Raw genomic sequence first — 16,404 nt, forward strand, 5'->3', positions numbered from 1 at the left:
CCCCCCTCAGGGCCGGCGAAGAGCGGGAACTACATCTCCCATGGTGCCTTGGGCGCGCTCTGCGGTTTCTCAGCTCGGAGTGGGCGAGAAGGGAACCAGGCGCCGCGGCGGTTCCTCTGTGAGGTAAGAGGGCCCCGCGCGTGCGCAGTTGCCCTCGCTCCTCCCCGCCCCCTCGCCCGCTCCGAGGCTGCGGCTCTGTTGTGCCTCTCGCTCTCCTTGCCCCCCCCCCCCTTTACCGGCCTAGGTCGCCGTCTAGTCAAAGGAGCCCGTCACCGCTCGGAAGGAGAGCCTCCTGCCGCTTCCTCCTCCTCCTCCTCCTTGGCGGCAGGCTCTAGGCCTTGCTTCCCCCGACCGGCTCCTGGCGCCTGTCGTAGCCGAGCCCCCGGGCTCCCCGCACCCGGAGAGGATGTCGGAGCAGACGGGCTTGCTGATACCGCAGACCATGGACAGGTACGGGGAAAGAAGGGGAGCTGCGGGAGGTCAGGCGGGCCCGTTTCTAGGTGCGCCTTGAGGGGATGATTTTGGAGCAGGAACCGGGTCGAAGGGAAAGCACGCGTGGAGGCACCGCACCCTCCTGGGCCGCGACGGCCTATATGCGTGCAGAAAGTCACGGGGGGGGGGATTTGAGGGGAGCTGCTTGCCCTAGGCCTGAGCGGATGTGGAAACGAGGGCACAAAAAGAAACGCAGGGCTGTTTGTGTCTTTTTTTGGGGGGGGGACAGGGGATTGGAGAGTTGCTGCTGTGTCCCCACCAGGAGCATTCTGAGGGTTAATGGGGCCTTGGGCCCAAATCACACACACACACCGTTTGCTGTCAAATGTCTTCCAGTAGAAACTGTTGCTAAGTTCACCTTGCAGTAATCTTAAAATTAGTAGCCCCTACAGTGCTGTTAAAAACATCTATGTCAACACCCACAACCCCTATTTTAGTAGCTTACAGATCTTGCGTATAAAACAATGAGTTGTGATCATGGATGTTTCCACCACATGGAGCAACCTTGTGCTCATACTACCATTGCATGTCCGAGTAACCTTTTCTATGTCTTTGTCACTATCCTTCAGCACTGACTACTTCAGAGTCCCCAGGCCTTCATTCCAAAAGAGTTTGAATTCTGTGGCCCAGAAGGACAGGAGTGCTACTGTTCTGGCTTCGTGGTTGCAGGGGAGAAGCAGAGAATAAAGATTAAGTTAGAAACCTAGTATGTGGAGGGTTGGGACAACTTTTCAAAGGATTCTTGTAGAGTTGAGATCCAGCTATATGACTGTAGCTTGCTGTACGATCTTTTCATTCCATAGTGTACTGCTACAGTGATCACTGTAGTTCCACAGTTTTTGTTGGCTTACCTTTTATCTACAGTAATAACATGTAAGAGACGGGTCCTGTTAGTAATTCTATATAAAGTATATTGCTTTTTTGTTGTGGTGGGTGGCATGATAATGGAAATAACCCAGACTTAGCCTGTGCTTTTTTTCACCTAGTGACAGAAGGTAAATTCCCGTATCTTTGAGAACGGCCCTATTGACTTGAGTAAGGCAAAATGGTTACATTAGTCAATTGAGGAACCACAGTCTCATTTAATTGCATTCCAATAATACAGGCAACAATGAATTTATGTGTATCCAACTGATGCACAACCATGATAGGGCATTGCAGCAACCTGGAAAGGGGGCAGAAGCGAAGCAGGCATATGCATGCTCCGCCGCCGCATGTGATAACCCAGCATGCAACTCCCACACAAATCATGTGTTGCCTGTATTGTAGTTACTGGATATAAGGGATTGATACTGGGTGTTGATATGGGCTGTTGGAGGAGGGGTAGTACCTCTGGTGGGGGACACATGCTGTCTGGGGTGGTTTGTCCACCTTTGGTTCCCATCCTGCACTCAGTCAGCTCTCACCTGTGGCTCTTAGAAGCTGTCAGCATGCAACAGTGGCCACACCTCAGGAAATGGCTTCAGCTGGCTGGCTAAAACAGCTGAGGGTAGTCAATGGGTCTCAAACCCTCAGTGTGTTAAGGACTTCCCCTGCACTTAAGTGCTGCTAGCACAGCAAAAGCAGTGCAGAAGTCTGCAGTTACAAGTTACTGGTTTCTGCAGCCATAACAGGCACTGTGATTCTCCAGTGGTTTGACTGCACCCCTGGAGACATATTCCATTGGCTCTGGAGACAAGACAGATGCCAACTTAATAGATAAGTGGATTTTTTTGGTCACATTGTTTGAAGTGTATTAACAAATCAAGAGGAAACACTGTCATGAGCTATTGGCAGAAGTTGTATAGTGTACAATACCAATTGCTTGGGATATTGCTGTTGGTTTGTATCCACAAAATGAGAGATACAGCATTAGGACAATTCTTTATTGTACCACCTTGATGGAAATGGTTTCATTGGTTTTTAAAGAAGACTTTTAAGTTCATACTGTTTAGGCTAAATCGTATATAGTATAGCAAAATAGAATTTGTAAGACTGAAGAAATGCATTGGTTTGCCTGCTTGCTTTTAGTTCATGTTAGCCGTCGTGCAAAACTCCTGAAGTTTTAATTAGCATTGACTTAACTAAACAAAGAGAATGCTAAATGAAATTTTGGAGAGGCAAATGCCAATGTACCAGTCCTTTTTTTCTAGAAAAATAGGTGCTGGTACTCACCATGAAGTTGTTACAGTAAGTGCCTCACTTCTTAACAACAACAAAAGAGGTGCTAGTACTGTGTACCCTTGAGTACCCCCTAGGGGGAAAAGCACTGCAATGTAGTTGATCTTCATTTATCATATTTAGAAATGAGTCTTTCTTAGTGAATACAGGGGAATCACTCTCTTTTGGAAAGTTGTTGCCTTGCCTATCTTTGTGGTAGGAATGCCTTTTTTAAATGAATGTTGTGAGTTAGTAAGACAACTTACATTACATGCAGCAAACTGCCCTAATTTACCTGATATATGTAACCTGATAAGGGGTGCGGGTGGCGCTGTGGTCTAAATCTTTGAGCCTCTTGGGCTTGCCAATCAGAAGGTCAGCAATTTGAATCTGCAACGGGGTGAGCTCCCATTGTTCTGTCCCAGCTTCTGCCAACCTATCAGTTCGAAAGCATACCAGTGCAAGTAGATAAATAGGTACTGCTGTGGCGGGAAGGTAAAAGGCGTTTCCATGCGCTCTGGCATTCGTCATGGTTCTCTGTGCACCAGCAGCGGTTTAGTCATGCTGGCCACATGACCTGGAAAGCTGCCTGTGGACAAAAGTATCTCCATAGTTCAGATGGATCACTGCTGCTAAGAGAGAGTGGCTTGTCCAAGGCTACTTAGGTCACAGTTCTATACACAGATGTAGAATGCCCCATTGAATGCAATGGATGATGACTGAACCAAAGTTCAGGAGTTATGCTTTGCCAGCAAATTCTAACATCTGTCTCTTCTGCAGCCCTTCTTCATCTTTTATTGACTTCTCTAACATGGAAATAGTTTCCTGTGACATATAGAGAAAAACTGAGAAGATCCCCAGCCTGGTTCTTCCCCCTGCCCCATATAAAGTGTTATACTACAACTCATACTATCAGTCCTCACTGTTGGCCATGCTCAAATTGTAGACCTCTAAACTTCTGGAGGACACCAGATTGGGGAAACCTGCCTTAGGTTCCTTCTCTCCCCCTGGTGACTTTTGGCCTGGTTCAGATGTTTGCCTGTGTCTGTTTCCTAGTGGAAGTGCAGACATTCAGCAGCCCTTCCATCATGTTTGTAATGTACCATGGATATCTGCACGTATAGAGGCACAATAGCATTTTTCTCTCCAAAATGGGAGTGACAGTGTTTTTTCATTAAAAGAAAACAAGATTTGCCATTCAATAGAGAATAAGTATTGGTTAGCTTAAATTTTAAATCACTTCCCTGGGGGGGGAGTAAGCTTGGTGGACTTTTAGGAGAATTGGTTCTAAATAGACATTCATCTGTAAGTGTTGGCAGAAGTTGTGTATTTGAAAATTATTATACAATGGAAAAAAGGGGGCAATGATCACTCACATTAAAATTCAGTGGTGGTGTGCTATTTGCTGCAGGGGCAATTGATGTCATAAGGACATGTTAATTCTTCTCATATTATTGCAGGATAGTAAATGAAATTGGAGATAAATGTTTTTTGTTATAAATATATATCTTAATAAATCTTTTAAAGTACAAGGCATAAATACTTTAGCTTTATCTTATATGCTCTTATGTTGATTTTAATGTTCTTTTTCCAGAAAAAGTAGTTCTCATTTAAAAAATTAATCTGGAAGCATTTTTTTGTTCTCTGTATGCTAATTTAAACAACAATCTGTGTGCTCAATAAAGAAAGGGATTTTTAGGCACAACTGCAGTTACTAGAAGTAGTTTCTATATGTGGAAACAGAAAATTTAATTATTGGGAGTAGCAGTTCTGCAGTTGCTAGAATTAATTGCCACCCACTGAAGGAGAAAACAAATGCCCTAAGCCATTTACACAATCAGCAAAACGAATAAGGTATTTCAACCAGTAGTATTTGAATTATTTGTCTACATGTTCACAAAGAGGAAGGTCTGCTTCCCAGTGGCAGAATTATTTAAGAGCAAAAAAGGCACTTTCTACTTCCTCTTTCCACTCACAAGATGAGTGAGCATGATGGTTGGTGCACACAGATGAAGAGTGGCTGATTAGTAAAGTTGTGTAAGTAGCAGTGACAAGGCATAAAGTTCTAGCCTAGTGGTGCAATATGATAAGGAAACATTGTAGAGTCTTTAAATAGTGTCAAGATTAAGTACTTAACAGTGCAATCCTATACACACCTACCTTTTGTTTACGTAAGACCTTTTGTAATTCCACTAAAGGCAAACATTCATTACTATAGTTCAATCTAATCAAGAATATCTTCATACAGATCTTGTTAAATTTGTCCAGTAATAACCCTACCTTGGTTTCCTAAGATGCTTCTAGTTCTTCCCCTTTACTGACCAGTTCTGTATCTAATTAAAACAACGTTTGGTGTGTAAAACTGCAGAAGTCAGGCAAATAGGTCAGTACTGTAATCTCACAGAAAATAGAAAACATTGAGAGCTTAGAACAACATTAATTTTCAAAAGCAAATTATGTATCCAGCAAAATAGTTCTACTAGTAGAAGGACTTTTAACTATACAACAGAACTTCCCCCCTCTTTCCCTGTGCACCCTCTAAATCTGTTCTGGAGATTTCCTCAACCATTTGGAGCAGGTTTCTGGGGTCCATGGGGGAGAGATGAGGGCAGGATAGTTCACCTGCTCAGCTAAAATTCTTTATGCTAGAAGAAATGTAGGATGCCACTCATTCTGTATAAAAAAGATTGAGCATTCTTTTGCTGTATATTATGTGTGCAACAGAATGGTTAATATTGTACAATTATGGTTATGTGTCTTCTGAAAAGGCTCAGGGAAGAATTCAGCGATGTGCTAAGCAGAACACTCCATCAGAGCAAGCAATTCTGTTTGCTTGATGCAATAATTTGCCCTTTCCTTCCCGCCTAATGTGCTGTTCCAGGAGTTCCTCCATACCAGGGGGAGGAGATGGGGGGAAGCCGTATTGTGCTAGCAGATGTCCTTGTGTGGGCTTCCCCTGGCAGGACTAGTTAGATGAATCTCTTCTTCCTGCACCATCCATGTAAAATTTAGTTGCTCACACTGCTTTAAATCCCCAGATTGCTTTTAAGAAAAACTTTGCAGTAGATTAATACAGAAATCAAGAAAAGGGAGGTATGAGTATCTATCTTCTTGATGTTTTGTCCACAGAGCCTCACTTACAGGGTCATAAATATTGAAATTAGTTGTTATGTGCACAACAGCTGGAAAGTGGTGTAATCTAGTGGTGCTTGAAATTTTACTTTTTAAAATCCCTATCAATTGAACTTAAGACACAAAGTAATAACCAGCTGTCTGGCACAGAGCAAATGGAGCCACACCTATATTGAAAAACAGGCTCTTCCCTCACATACTTGAATACATTCTACTTGAACTGGCACGGAACCTGACGATTGGCATTTAAAAGCAAAAGGTGGCAGAGCGGCTTTTAAACTGATTGTGGAGGGGAAAGCTGACAGGAACAAAACAGGGTCTGGTTCAGAAGAAGTGTTCCCTTCCCCACCAGATGAAGAAAAAAAATGATTTAAATAGGGGAGGGGTAGAACTAAGCGTTAAGAGGGCAGGGGGCACATGGCTGACATTTCTGACTTACTAAATGATGTAGCATAAAACACACATGCCAAAAGATACTTGGAGAGAGAGAGTGGCTATATTTGTGTGTTTATGTGCTAATGCTACTAGACACCTCTGAGCCAAGGTGGGCAAACTGGAGTGTTTGATCTTAGAGGACAGCATTGATATAGTGGGCATGATGGAAACCTGGTGGAACGGAGAGAAACCAGTGGGACATGGTTATTTCTGGATATAAACTCTACAGCAAGGACATCATGGAGGTGGCATCACTGTACACCGGGCATAGAGTCCCCAAGCTAGAAATCCCCAAAGGGGCAGAATCCTCCCCATAGCTGCTGTGGTTGATTATACTTGGCCCCAAAAGTGGGCTTACTATCTTGCCACTGATCAAAATGTGAAGATGATAGTGAGATGGAGAATGAAATCAAGGAAGCATCCAAAAGAAGAAAGTGCTGTAGTAATGAGTAACTTTGACATATATGTAGGTGGACAATTGCCAAGGAAGTCCAACACGATCACATTTGACTTTAAAAGAGGGAACATCCTGTAGCCAGCAGGATGGCCACTGTGAGAATAGGATGCTAAGCTAGATGTGCTGCTCAAAATTAACAGCAGTGTCATTTTTGGGAAACTTGAAATCCAGGATGCAAAGATCCTCTTTCATGATGTTAGAACTTGTGGATCTCCACTGAAGCTGAATGCTAATAGTAGCTAGACTAAAGAGATATTTATTTTCAAGACTGAAATAATAAGTCTGTTCTGAAATGCTTAAAGTAGAAAAGAGTTGGGGAAAGTATGCTATTGCTAATTCATTTGGTTTTATATAGTAATGTTGAGTTTTCAGAAACTATGTTTTGTTTGACCTAGCTAGCTGTTTCTATTTTAGGTTGCAGTCTGAGTAGCGACCTGATTCTGTACTAAGACCAGGGTAATGTTTTATTCAATACAAGAAAATGGAAAATCTGGCAAGAACTGAGATCCTTGTGTCAATGGTTTTATTTAGCTCTTTCTGCTGTAGCTACTGTCAATAGCAAGATAAAGCTGATGACAGAAAACAAGGGATTTACTATTCATTATTCATAACTTGCTAAAGGCTTAAGAATATAAAGGATATCATGTGATTCTTTTTGTAGGCCATCCATTGTTTAAAATATAGCTGTTGAGCAATAAATTGGATGAAACTTCTTGTTTAAAAAATGTATGTGACATTGATCCATTGCTGTATCAAAATGAATTTGATAGTCTTAATGATATATATTATATTTCAAGCATATAACCTAGTATTAAACATGTTTTAATACTTCAAAGTATAGCCTTTAATAACTAATTCAAGGGTGTTATTTTGCAAGATTGTAAAGTCATTTTTTCCTGTCATCCAAATGAACTTTAGACCTCTTGGGGTGTCAGGTTGCCCCAAGGCATGTCACAACTTTATCTGTGTGGCCCAGTTTTGCACTCATTAACAGTTCAGAGGTAGCCATCATACATTGTAACTTGAGCAAGCTATGAAATATGTCATGTATGTGTCTTCTAGGTAAAAGAGTTGATATACCAGTCTGATATTGTTTTTGGTTGAAAACACTACTCAAATTTCAGTGAGGATGTTTAGTAGTTTCTGCATTTGCGACTTTATTTCTGTTTTGCTTTTTGATGTGTGTGTGTGTATCTATGTGTAGAAATTCCAGTTCTTCTGTAATAGTGAAAAGATGGAATTGTTGTTGAACTTATTTCCTGTATGCATTTTTTTTAAAGCTCGGATAAATGCTTTTCTATTGCCATGTAGTCCCAATATCTTACCACTGTCTCATCGTTGCTTTTTGGGGGGAGAGGGTTGCCTAAGTAATGGAAAGTTGAAAGTAAACAGGGAATACAGTTTGTTAGATGTGAATGCAACACACACACACACACACACACATAGTGGACAGAGCTGTAGTGAAATAAAGGTAGTAATGATAAGATTGGGTACATAAGATAGAATATACCATAGAAAGAGTATATGTTATTTTTTGTTAGGGGACTTTCCCAAGATAATTTGTTGATTGCCAAGTCTGAAGCTATTGAGCATGGGTAGGCAAACTAAGGCCCCAGGGGCTGTATCCAGCCCAATCGCCTTCTAAATTAGGCCCACAGACAGTCCAGGAATCATTGTGTTTTTCCGTGAGTAGACTGTGTCCTTTTATTTAAAATGCATCTCTGGGTTATTTTTGGGGCATAGGAATTTGTTCATTACTTTTTAAAAAATATAGTCCGGTCCACCACATGATCCGAGGGATGGTGGACTGGCCTACGGCTGAAAAAGTTTGCTGGCCCATGCTATTGAGGGCAGGGTGGTAGTAATTAAGTTCCTTGTGTCCTTATTCATGAATTTATAAAATTCCTAACAGCCACATCAGCTGGTGCTGCTTACTTTAAAATATTTAAATCTTTATTTGAATAAACTCTGGAAATCCTGTGCCAAACGGTTTATAATAATGGTAAATAACGCTTGTGCAGGGGTGTCCCATCAGATCTTGTTGGTTTGCCTCCATTATTCTGAGCCTGGTGGCAGGCACCAAAGTGGTTCAGAACAATAAGTAGGAATGCAGACCTATTTTCTATGCTGTAGTTTGAGCTGAAGAAGTAAAGGCCTTATACCACAAGCAGAAGTCTGAGGTTCATTGTAAATATATTTGTTTGCAGAAAAATGTGTTTAATTGTTAAAGCACCCAATTGGTATGCATGCTGCTTCAGAAAATAGATGAAATTCAAGATGAAAGATTTGATCAGTCCACCCTGCCTTCAATTTAAGATTCAATTTTGATTATCTTCCCAGTAAATTGTCTACTGTTGTTTTTGCTCCTGATACAACTATTTGTGTATCTTTCCTGGATGAGGATGGGTTTTTTATGTTTGTGTTTCTCAGATGCCCTGAGAATGCAAATTAGCCATTGAAAGGCAGGATAAGCATTTTGGAAATAAGAAATACGATTATTTTCTGCCCTATCATGTGATTATAAATATGGAATAGATTAAAATAGTTTACATAAATAAGCATTTATTCATTTCTATGCAGGATTTTTTGAACACAATCAGCCAGAAATGTTTACTGTGCAAATGTGGGAAAGTTGTAATTAATTGTACAGTTTCTTTGTGGATTTACTTTCCTATTCTGAACTCTAGATCATTCTACTCATCCTGAATAACATTTAATAGTTGTAGTTCTTAGAAATTTTTGTATTTATTTATTTACTGTATTTATTATATTCTGCCCAGTAACAATATTCTTGACGGAAGTAAGAAAGAAATGAAGTGAATGAAGGTAGAATTCTGCTTAGTTGCAGTGCTATAGCTATGTAGATTTGACATGATAAGAATAATGGATTTTTTTCTCTCTCCATATTGGAAAAGGAAATGTATGTCTCTTTTGCTATGCATTTTCTGTATAGTGCTGTGATTACGATTGATTGTGGAAAGCAAAGGGCTCTACAGACTTAGATATATTTATAATGCAATCACTCCGTTATCTGAACAGGAGGGGAAAGATCAATTGCAAGAGGGCAATTTTCCCTTCGCTAGATTACTGTCAAACACATTTATAACTAAAAATAAAATAATCAATCTACAAGAGAATTAAGTGTATTTCCTTCCTTAATTTTACAATCACATTTTTCTTTATTTGTAAGTGTTGCCAGGATGTAAACATTCCCTATTCAGGAAAGACCAAAATATCAATATACCGGTATTTGATATATATTTGATATGGAGAGCCAGTGTGGTGTAGTGGTTAAGAGCGGTAGACTCCTAATCTGGGGAACCGGGTTCGCGTCCCCACTCCTCCACATGCAGCTGCTGGGTGACCTTGGGCTAGTCACACTTCTCTGAAGTCTCTCAGCCCCACTCACCTCACAGAGTGTTTGTTGTGGGGGAGGAAGGGAAAGGAGAATGTTAGCCGCTTTGAGACTCCTTAAAGGGAGTGAAAGGCAGGATATCAAATCCAAACTCTTCTTCTTCTTCAATATTATATGTAGAATAATTTGTTCATTTGTTGGAATACATTAACTTTATGAATAAAGCAAAAAATTGCAAATGGACCTTAATTACTTCAGACACGAATGATGCAAAATATGATTTTAAGAAATGGCATTAGGATTAAGCACACACTTTTTTTTTTAATCTACCTATTAGAATATGGTATTGATGAATTTGAGTTAGTAGCACTGCATTTAGGAAATGTCCTTTCTAGGTAAACAAGTTAGCAATAAAATGGTTGGGGGGATTTTATTCTTACGATATTGACAGCTAAAGCTTTCTGATGTGTCACTTGTGCTTAACTTTCAGGAGTTGCTGGGTGTGTTTTGCAACTGATGAGGATGACAGAACAGCAGAGTGGGTGAGACCATGCAGGTGTAGAGGCTCTACGAAATGGGTTCACCAAACTTGTCTACAGCGCTGGGTGGATGAAAAACAGAGAGGGAACAGTACAGCTCGTGTTGCCTGTCCTCAGTGCAATGCAGAATATTTAATAGTATTTCCAAAACTAGGTAAGATGCGCATGTGAAACATCCATGAAGAGTGGGTTGCGGGGAGCACACAACTGGAATATTATTATATTACCACCATTACTACTAATATTAACCAGGGGCTCCATCCCTGCTTGCTCAGCTCCTCAACCCCCTCACCCTCCCTTGGCAACTCTGCATCTTTTACACCTCACCCCTAACCCTCACAGCTCCTTCCACCCACATGCTGCCCACCTGTCAATCACCTTATGCCATATTGATGTCAAGGGGTGCTTCATTTTGAAGCCCCAATTGTCGGGATTTCAAAGTGGACCACAGGGATTTAAAACCACACTTTGTAAACATCCTCATGAGTCCTTTTAAGCCTCAGTGGGGGCTTGAAGGAGATGTGCGGGGCTGGGTGCGAACTCCCATCTGCCTATAAGCAATGCAAACTGTAGAGGGTGGTGACATTTTACATTCTTATGTAATAAGGAAGATCTCATCATTTACCTTATGCACAATTGTCTCAAGGTGATGTACAGTGGTGCAAGGGACAGTGTAACATTCAGGGTTGGATTTTGTTCTATTATTATCCTGCCCTGAGATTCTCAGAGCAGCTCATAGCATCCAATCATAAAAGACAGTGATAGAGTTAATGGAGGTAGTGCCATGCTATATACTCTTTTGATTCATCATCTCTGCTACAAAACTTTATTTCTCCTTTATGTTATAGGTCCAGTTGTTTATGTCTTGGACCTGGCAGATCGCCTTATCTCAAAAGCCTGTCCGTTTGCTGCAGCTGGAATAATGGTGGGCTCTATCTACTGGACAGCTGTCACTTACGGAGCAGTAACAGTGATGCAGGTTCAGATGCACTTTCTAAATGTTACATTATCTTAATCAAGCTGCAAACTTCTAGACAGTTGCTGAAGAAGTTTGCTTGGTTTTTTGTAAGGAAGAAAATTCCGTGAGAGGATTGGAAAACACAGTTTACAAGAGCGTGACTCCATATTCTTCTTTCCTTACCCATGTGGTGGTTTTTCCTTACCTGCCTTGCTATTTCATGTAACTCTGTGCTTACAGATTGACAAATCCCATCTAACAGGCACAGCTGTATTCAACTCCTCCCTCTACACACACAAGCATCTGTTTGAATGAATTTCATCATAAATATCCTGCAAAGCCTCACATCTGTCCATTTCTGCCTGTGTCTGTATTTCTCTGCATATGCCCACTTGTATTTGTGCTTTTCTATTCATTAACAAGCTCTGCTAAACTATATGGGAGCCACTGCGGCTATTTGGATGAGAAACAGATAATTCCTACGAACAGATAATTCCTTCTACCTACGATCTGAGATTTCTCTCTTGCTTTTCTCATGCTCACCATGATTCTCTCGCTGCTTATGGCTCACCTTTCCCATTTTGGGGGGGTGAGGGTCAGGGGAAGGAAGCAGTCACTGTTTCACCATAAAGCTTATTGGATGACCTTGGGCCAGTTATTCTTGCTTGGGCTAGCCTTCCCCCTGTTGTGATGATAAAATGCTTGTGTATTCTGTTCTTCAAGGGAAGCTGGGAAACAGGTGAAATAAATACCTAGTTGAGAGCAAAGGGAGAATATTCAGAGCAAGCCCTCAGCCTGGATATAGACTTCCTATATAGTTTCAATGAACAAGTTTGTTCTCAGCCTCTTCCCAATTTTTCATCTTTTCTGTCTAGAGGAATACTTGGAGGAAAGATACAAGCCAGGACTCATTTTTGATGCGCTCCTACCTTTGAGTATAGATATGGAGTCACTTGCAGTACCTTCACCATCCATCTGTTCACTTTATATATAGTACTTGAAGCAGGCTTTTGACAGCTGCACAGATGTGCTCAATGTACTACTGTTGTCATAAGAGTTTTCAATTATTTATAGATTGTGGTTATTTATCAGCACAACTGTGGATTGAAAAATATCGGACATTTTAAAAAGTTAGCTTTACTCATGGGTTCTGTTCTTGATACATAGTTCTAGGAACATGATTTTTGAGTAGCATGTTGTTGTTTAGTCGTTTAGTCGTGTCCGACTCTTCGTGACCCCATGGACCAGAGCACGCCAGGCACTTCTGTCCTCCACTGCCTCCCGCAGTTTGATCAAACTCATGCTAGTAGCTTCAAGAACACCATCCAACCATCTCATTCTCTGTCGTCCCCTTCTCCTTGTGCCCTCCATCTTTCCCAACATCAGGGTCTTTTCCAGGGAGTCCTCTCTTCTCATGAGGTGGCCAAAGTATTGGAGCCTCAGCTTCACGATCTGTCCTTCCAGTGAGCACTCAGGGCTGATTTCCTTCAGAATGGAGAGGTTTGATCTTCTTGCAGTCCATGGGACTCTCAAGAGTCTCCTCCAGCACCATAATTCAAAAGCATCAATTCTTCGGCGATCAGCCTTCTTTATGGTCCAGCTCTCACTTCCATACATCACTACTGGGAAAACCATGGCTTTTACTATACGGACCTTTGTTGGCAAGGTGATGTCTCTGCTTTTTAAGATGTTGTCTAGGCTTGCCATCGCCTTTCTCCCAAGGAGCAGGCGTCTTTTAATTTCGTGACTGCTGTCACCATCTGCACTGATCATGGAGCCCAAGAAAGTAAAATCTCTCACTGCCTCCATTTCTTCCCCATCTATTTGCCAGGAGGTGATGGGCCCAGTGGCCATGATCTTCGTTTTTTTGATGTTGAGCTTCAGACCATATTTTGCGCTCTCCTCTTTCACCCTCATTAAAAGGTTCTTTAATTCCTCTTCACTTTCTGCCATCAAGGTTGTGTCATCTGCATATCTGAGGTTGTTGATATTTCTTCCGGCAATCTTAATTCCGGCTTGGGATTCATCCAGCCCAGCCTTTCGCATGATGAATTCTGCATATAAGTTAAATAAGCAGGGAGACAATATACAGCCCTGCCGTACTCCTTTCCCAATTTGGAACCAATCAGTTGTTCCATATCCAGTTCTAACTGTGGCTTCTTGTCCCACATAGAGATTTCGCAGGAGACAGATGAGGTGATCAGGCACTCCCATTTCTTTAAGAACTTGCCATAGTTTGCTGTGGTCAACACAGTCAAAGGCTTTTGCATAGTCAATGAAGCAGAAGTAGATGTCTTTCTGGAACTCTCTAGCTTTCTCCATAATCCAGCGCATGTTTCCAATTTGGTCTCTGGTTCCTCTGCCTCTTCTAAATCCAGCTTGCACTTCTGGGAGTTCTCGGTCCACATACTGCTTGAGCCTTCCTTGTAGAATTTTAAGCATAACCTTGCTAGCATGTGAAATGAGTGAAATTGTGCGGTAGTTGGAGCATTCTTTGGCACTGCCTTTCTTTGGGATTGGGATGTAGACTGATCTTCTCCAATCCTCTGGCCACTGCTGAGTTTTCCAAACTTGCTGGCATATTGAGTGTAGCACCTTAACAGCATCATCTTTTAAAATTTTAAACAGTTCAGCTGGAATACCATCACTTCCACTGGCCTTGTTATTTGCAGTGCTTTCTAAGGCCCATTTGACTTCACTCTCCAGGATGTCTGGCTCAAGGTCAGCAACCACACTACCTGGGGTGTACGAGACATCCATATCTTTCTGGTATAATTCCTCTGTGTATTCTTGCCACCTCTTCTTGATGTCTTCTGCTTCAGTTAGATCTTTACCACTTTTGTCCTTTATTATGGTAATCTTTGTACGAAATGTTCCTTTCATATTTCCAATTTTCTTGAACAGATCTCTGGTTCTTCCCATTCTGTTGCTTTCCTCTATTTCTTTGCATTGCTCGTTTAAGAAGGCCTTCTTGTCTCTCCTTGCTGTTCTTTGGAAATCTGCATTCAATTTCCTGTATCTTTCACTATCTCCCTCGCATTTTGCTTGCCTTCTCTCCTCCGCTATTTGTAAGGCCTCGTTGGACAGCCACTTTGCTTTCTTGCATTTCTTTTTCATTGGGATGGTTTTAGTTGCTGCCTCCTGTATAATGTTGCGAGCCTCCATCCATAGTTCTTCAGGCACTCTGTCCAGCAAATCTAAATCCTTAAACCTGTTCCTCACTTCCACTGTGTATTCATAAGGGATTTGGTTTAGATTGTATCTTACCTGTCCAGTGGTTTTTCCTACTTTCTTCAGTTTAAGCTTGAATTTTGCTATAAGGAGCTGATGATCTGAGCCACAGTCAGCTCCAGGTCTTGTTTTTGCTGACTGTATAGAGCTTCTCCATCTTTGGCTGCAGAGAATATAATCAATCTGATTTCGATGTTGCCCGTCTGGGGATGTCCATGTGTAGAGTCGTCTCTTGTGTTGTTGGAAAAGCGTGTTTGTGATGACCAGCTTGTTCTCTTGACAGAACTCTATTAGCCTTTGCCCTGCTTCGTTTTGATCTCCAAGGCCAAACTTGCCAGTTGTTCCTTTTATCTCTTGATTCCCTACTTTAGCATTCCAATCCCCTATAATGAGCAGAACATCCTTCTTTGGTGTCACTTCGATAAGGTTTTGTAAGTCTTCATAGAACTGGTCAATTTCAGTTTCTTCAGCACCAGTAGTTGGTGCATAAACTTGGATTACTGTGATGTTAAAAGGTCTGCCTTGGATTCGTATCGAGATCATTCTATCATTTTTGAGACTGCATCCCAGTACAGCTTTCGCCACTCTTTTGTTGACTATGAGGGCCACTCCATTTCTCTTACGGGTTTCTTGCCCACAGTAGTAGATATGGTAGTCATCCGAACTGAATTCGCCCATTCCCGTCCATTTTAGCTCACTGATGCCCAGGATGTCAATATTTATTCTTGCCATCTCATTTTTGACCACATCCAACTTACCCAGGTTCATGGTTCTTACATTCCAGGTTCCTATGCAATATTTTTCTTTACAGCATTGGACTTTCCTTTTGCTTCCATGCATATCCACAACTGAGCGTCCTTTCGGCTTTGGCCCAGCCGCTTCATCAGCTCTGGATCTACTTGTACTTGTCCTCCGCTCTTCCCCAGTAGCATGTTGGACACCTTCCGACCTGAGGGGCTCATCTTCCAGTGTCATAACTTTTATATGCCTGTTGTCTTTGTCCATGGAGTTTTCTTGGCAGGGATACTGGAGTGGCTTGCCGATTCCTACTCCAGGTGGATCACGTTTGGTCAAAACTCTCCACTATGACCTGTTCATCTTGGGTGCCCTGCTCGGCGTAGTTCATAGCTTCTCTGAGTTCTTCAAGCCCCTTCGCCACGGCAAGGCAGTGATCCATGAAGGGGTTGAGTAGCATATGTATATATAAAACATTTATTTTGAAGTTTTTGTGGAGTAGTGCTCTTTCTTGACTGCAACACTCCTCATGACTCATATCAAGATGCTTTTGGACATATATAGCAGAATTAATACTGAAAACAGCTGCTTAAAAATACTTCCTTGTTTCAGATCTAGTCCATTTCAGATATGTATCTATATCTTTTTAAAATGGTTTGTCAGGTTTCAGTTACAAGATTGTTTCCTGTGCTGCCAAGCTCATATGCAATAATTACGTATACTCAGAAACAGGATTATTTGACTTGATGGTGCAGTGGTTCTAAATGGATATCTAGTCTAAGAGAAACAAACAGTTGCCTAATCGTATGAGTTGCTCACCAGCCGAGAAGGTCTGGCACTCTGATCTCGGTGTGCAAGAGAAGCTAATAGCACTACTATAAGTGTACAGGGCAGTGGCATGTAGGTTCTCTGGATGGTGGTTCAAATTACG

The 16,404-nt window shown here is 41.7% G+C and overlaps 1 protein-coding gene across 3 annotated transcripts in view; it reads left to right on the forward strand.

The window, feature by feature from the left end:
* The window catches only part of MARCHF5 (membrane associated ring-CH-type finger 5), a 20,654-nt gene continuing 4,250 nt past the window's right edge, over positions 1–16,404 (forward strand). For 2 of the 3 annotated variants that reach the window (XM_082224939.1, XM_082224940.1), the window contains exons 1-3: positions 1–123; positions 10,501–10,703; positions 11,398–11,528. In XM_082224939.1, the coding sequence (XP_082081065.1) occupies positions 41–123; positions 10,501–10,703; positions 11,398–11,528 (417 nt within the window). In that variant the 5' untranslated portion in view covers positions 1–40. Of the gene's footprint in view, positions 124–149; positions 451–10,500; positions 10,704–11,397; positions 11,529–16,404 lie in introns of those variants that run through there. The other variant, XM_082224941.1, reaches the window with a different exon arrangement.

This window comes from Podarcis vaucheri (genome assembly GCF_965113315.1).
Source record: "Podarcis vaucheri genome assembly, chromosome: 5".
In the NCBI taxonomy this organism is placed as follows: domain Eukaryota; kingdom Metazoa; phylum Chordata; class Lepidosauria; order Squamata; family Lacertidae; genus Podarcis; species Podarcis vaucheri.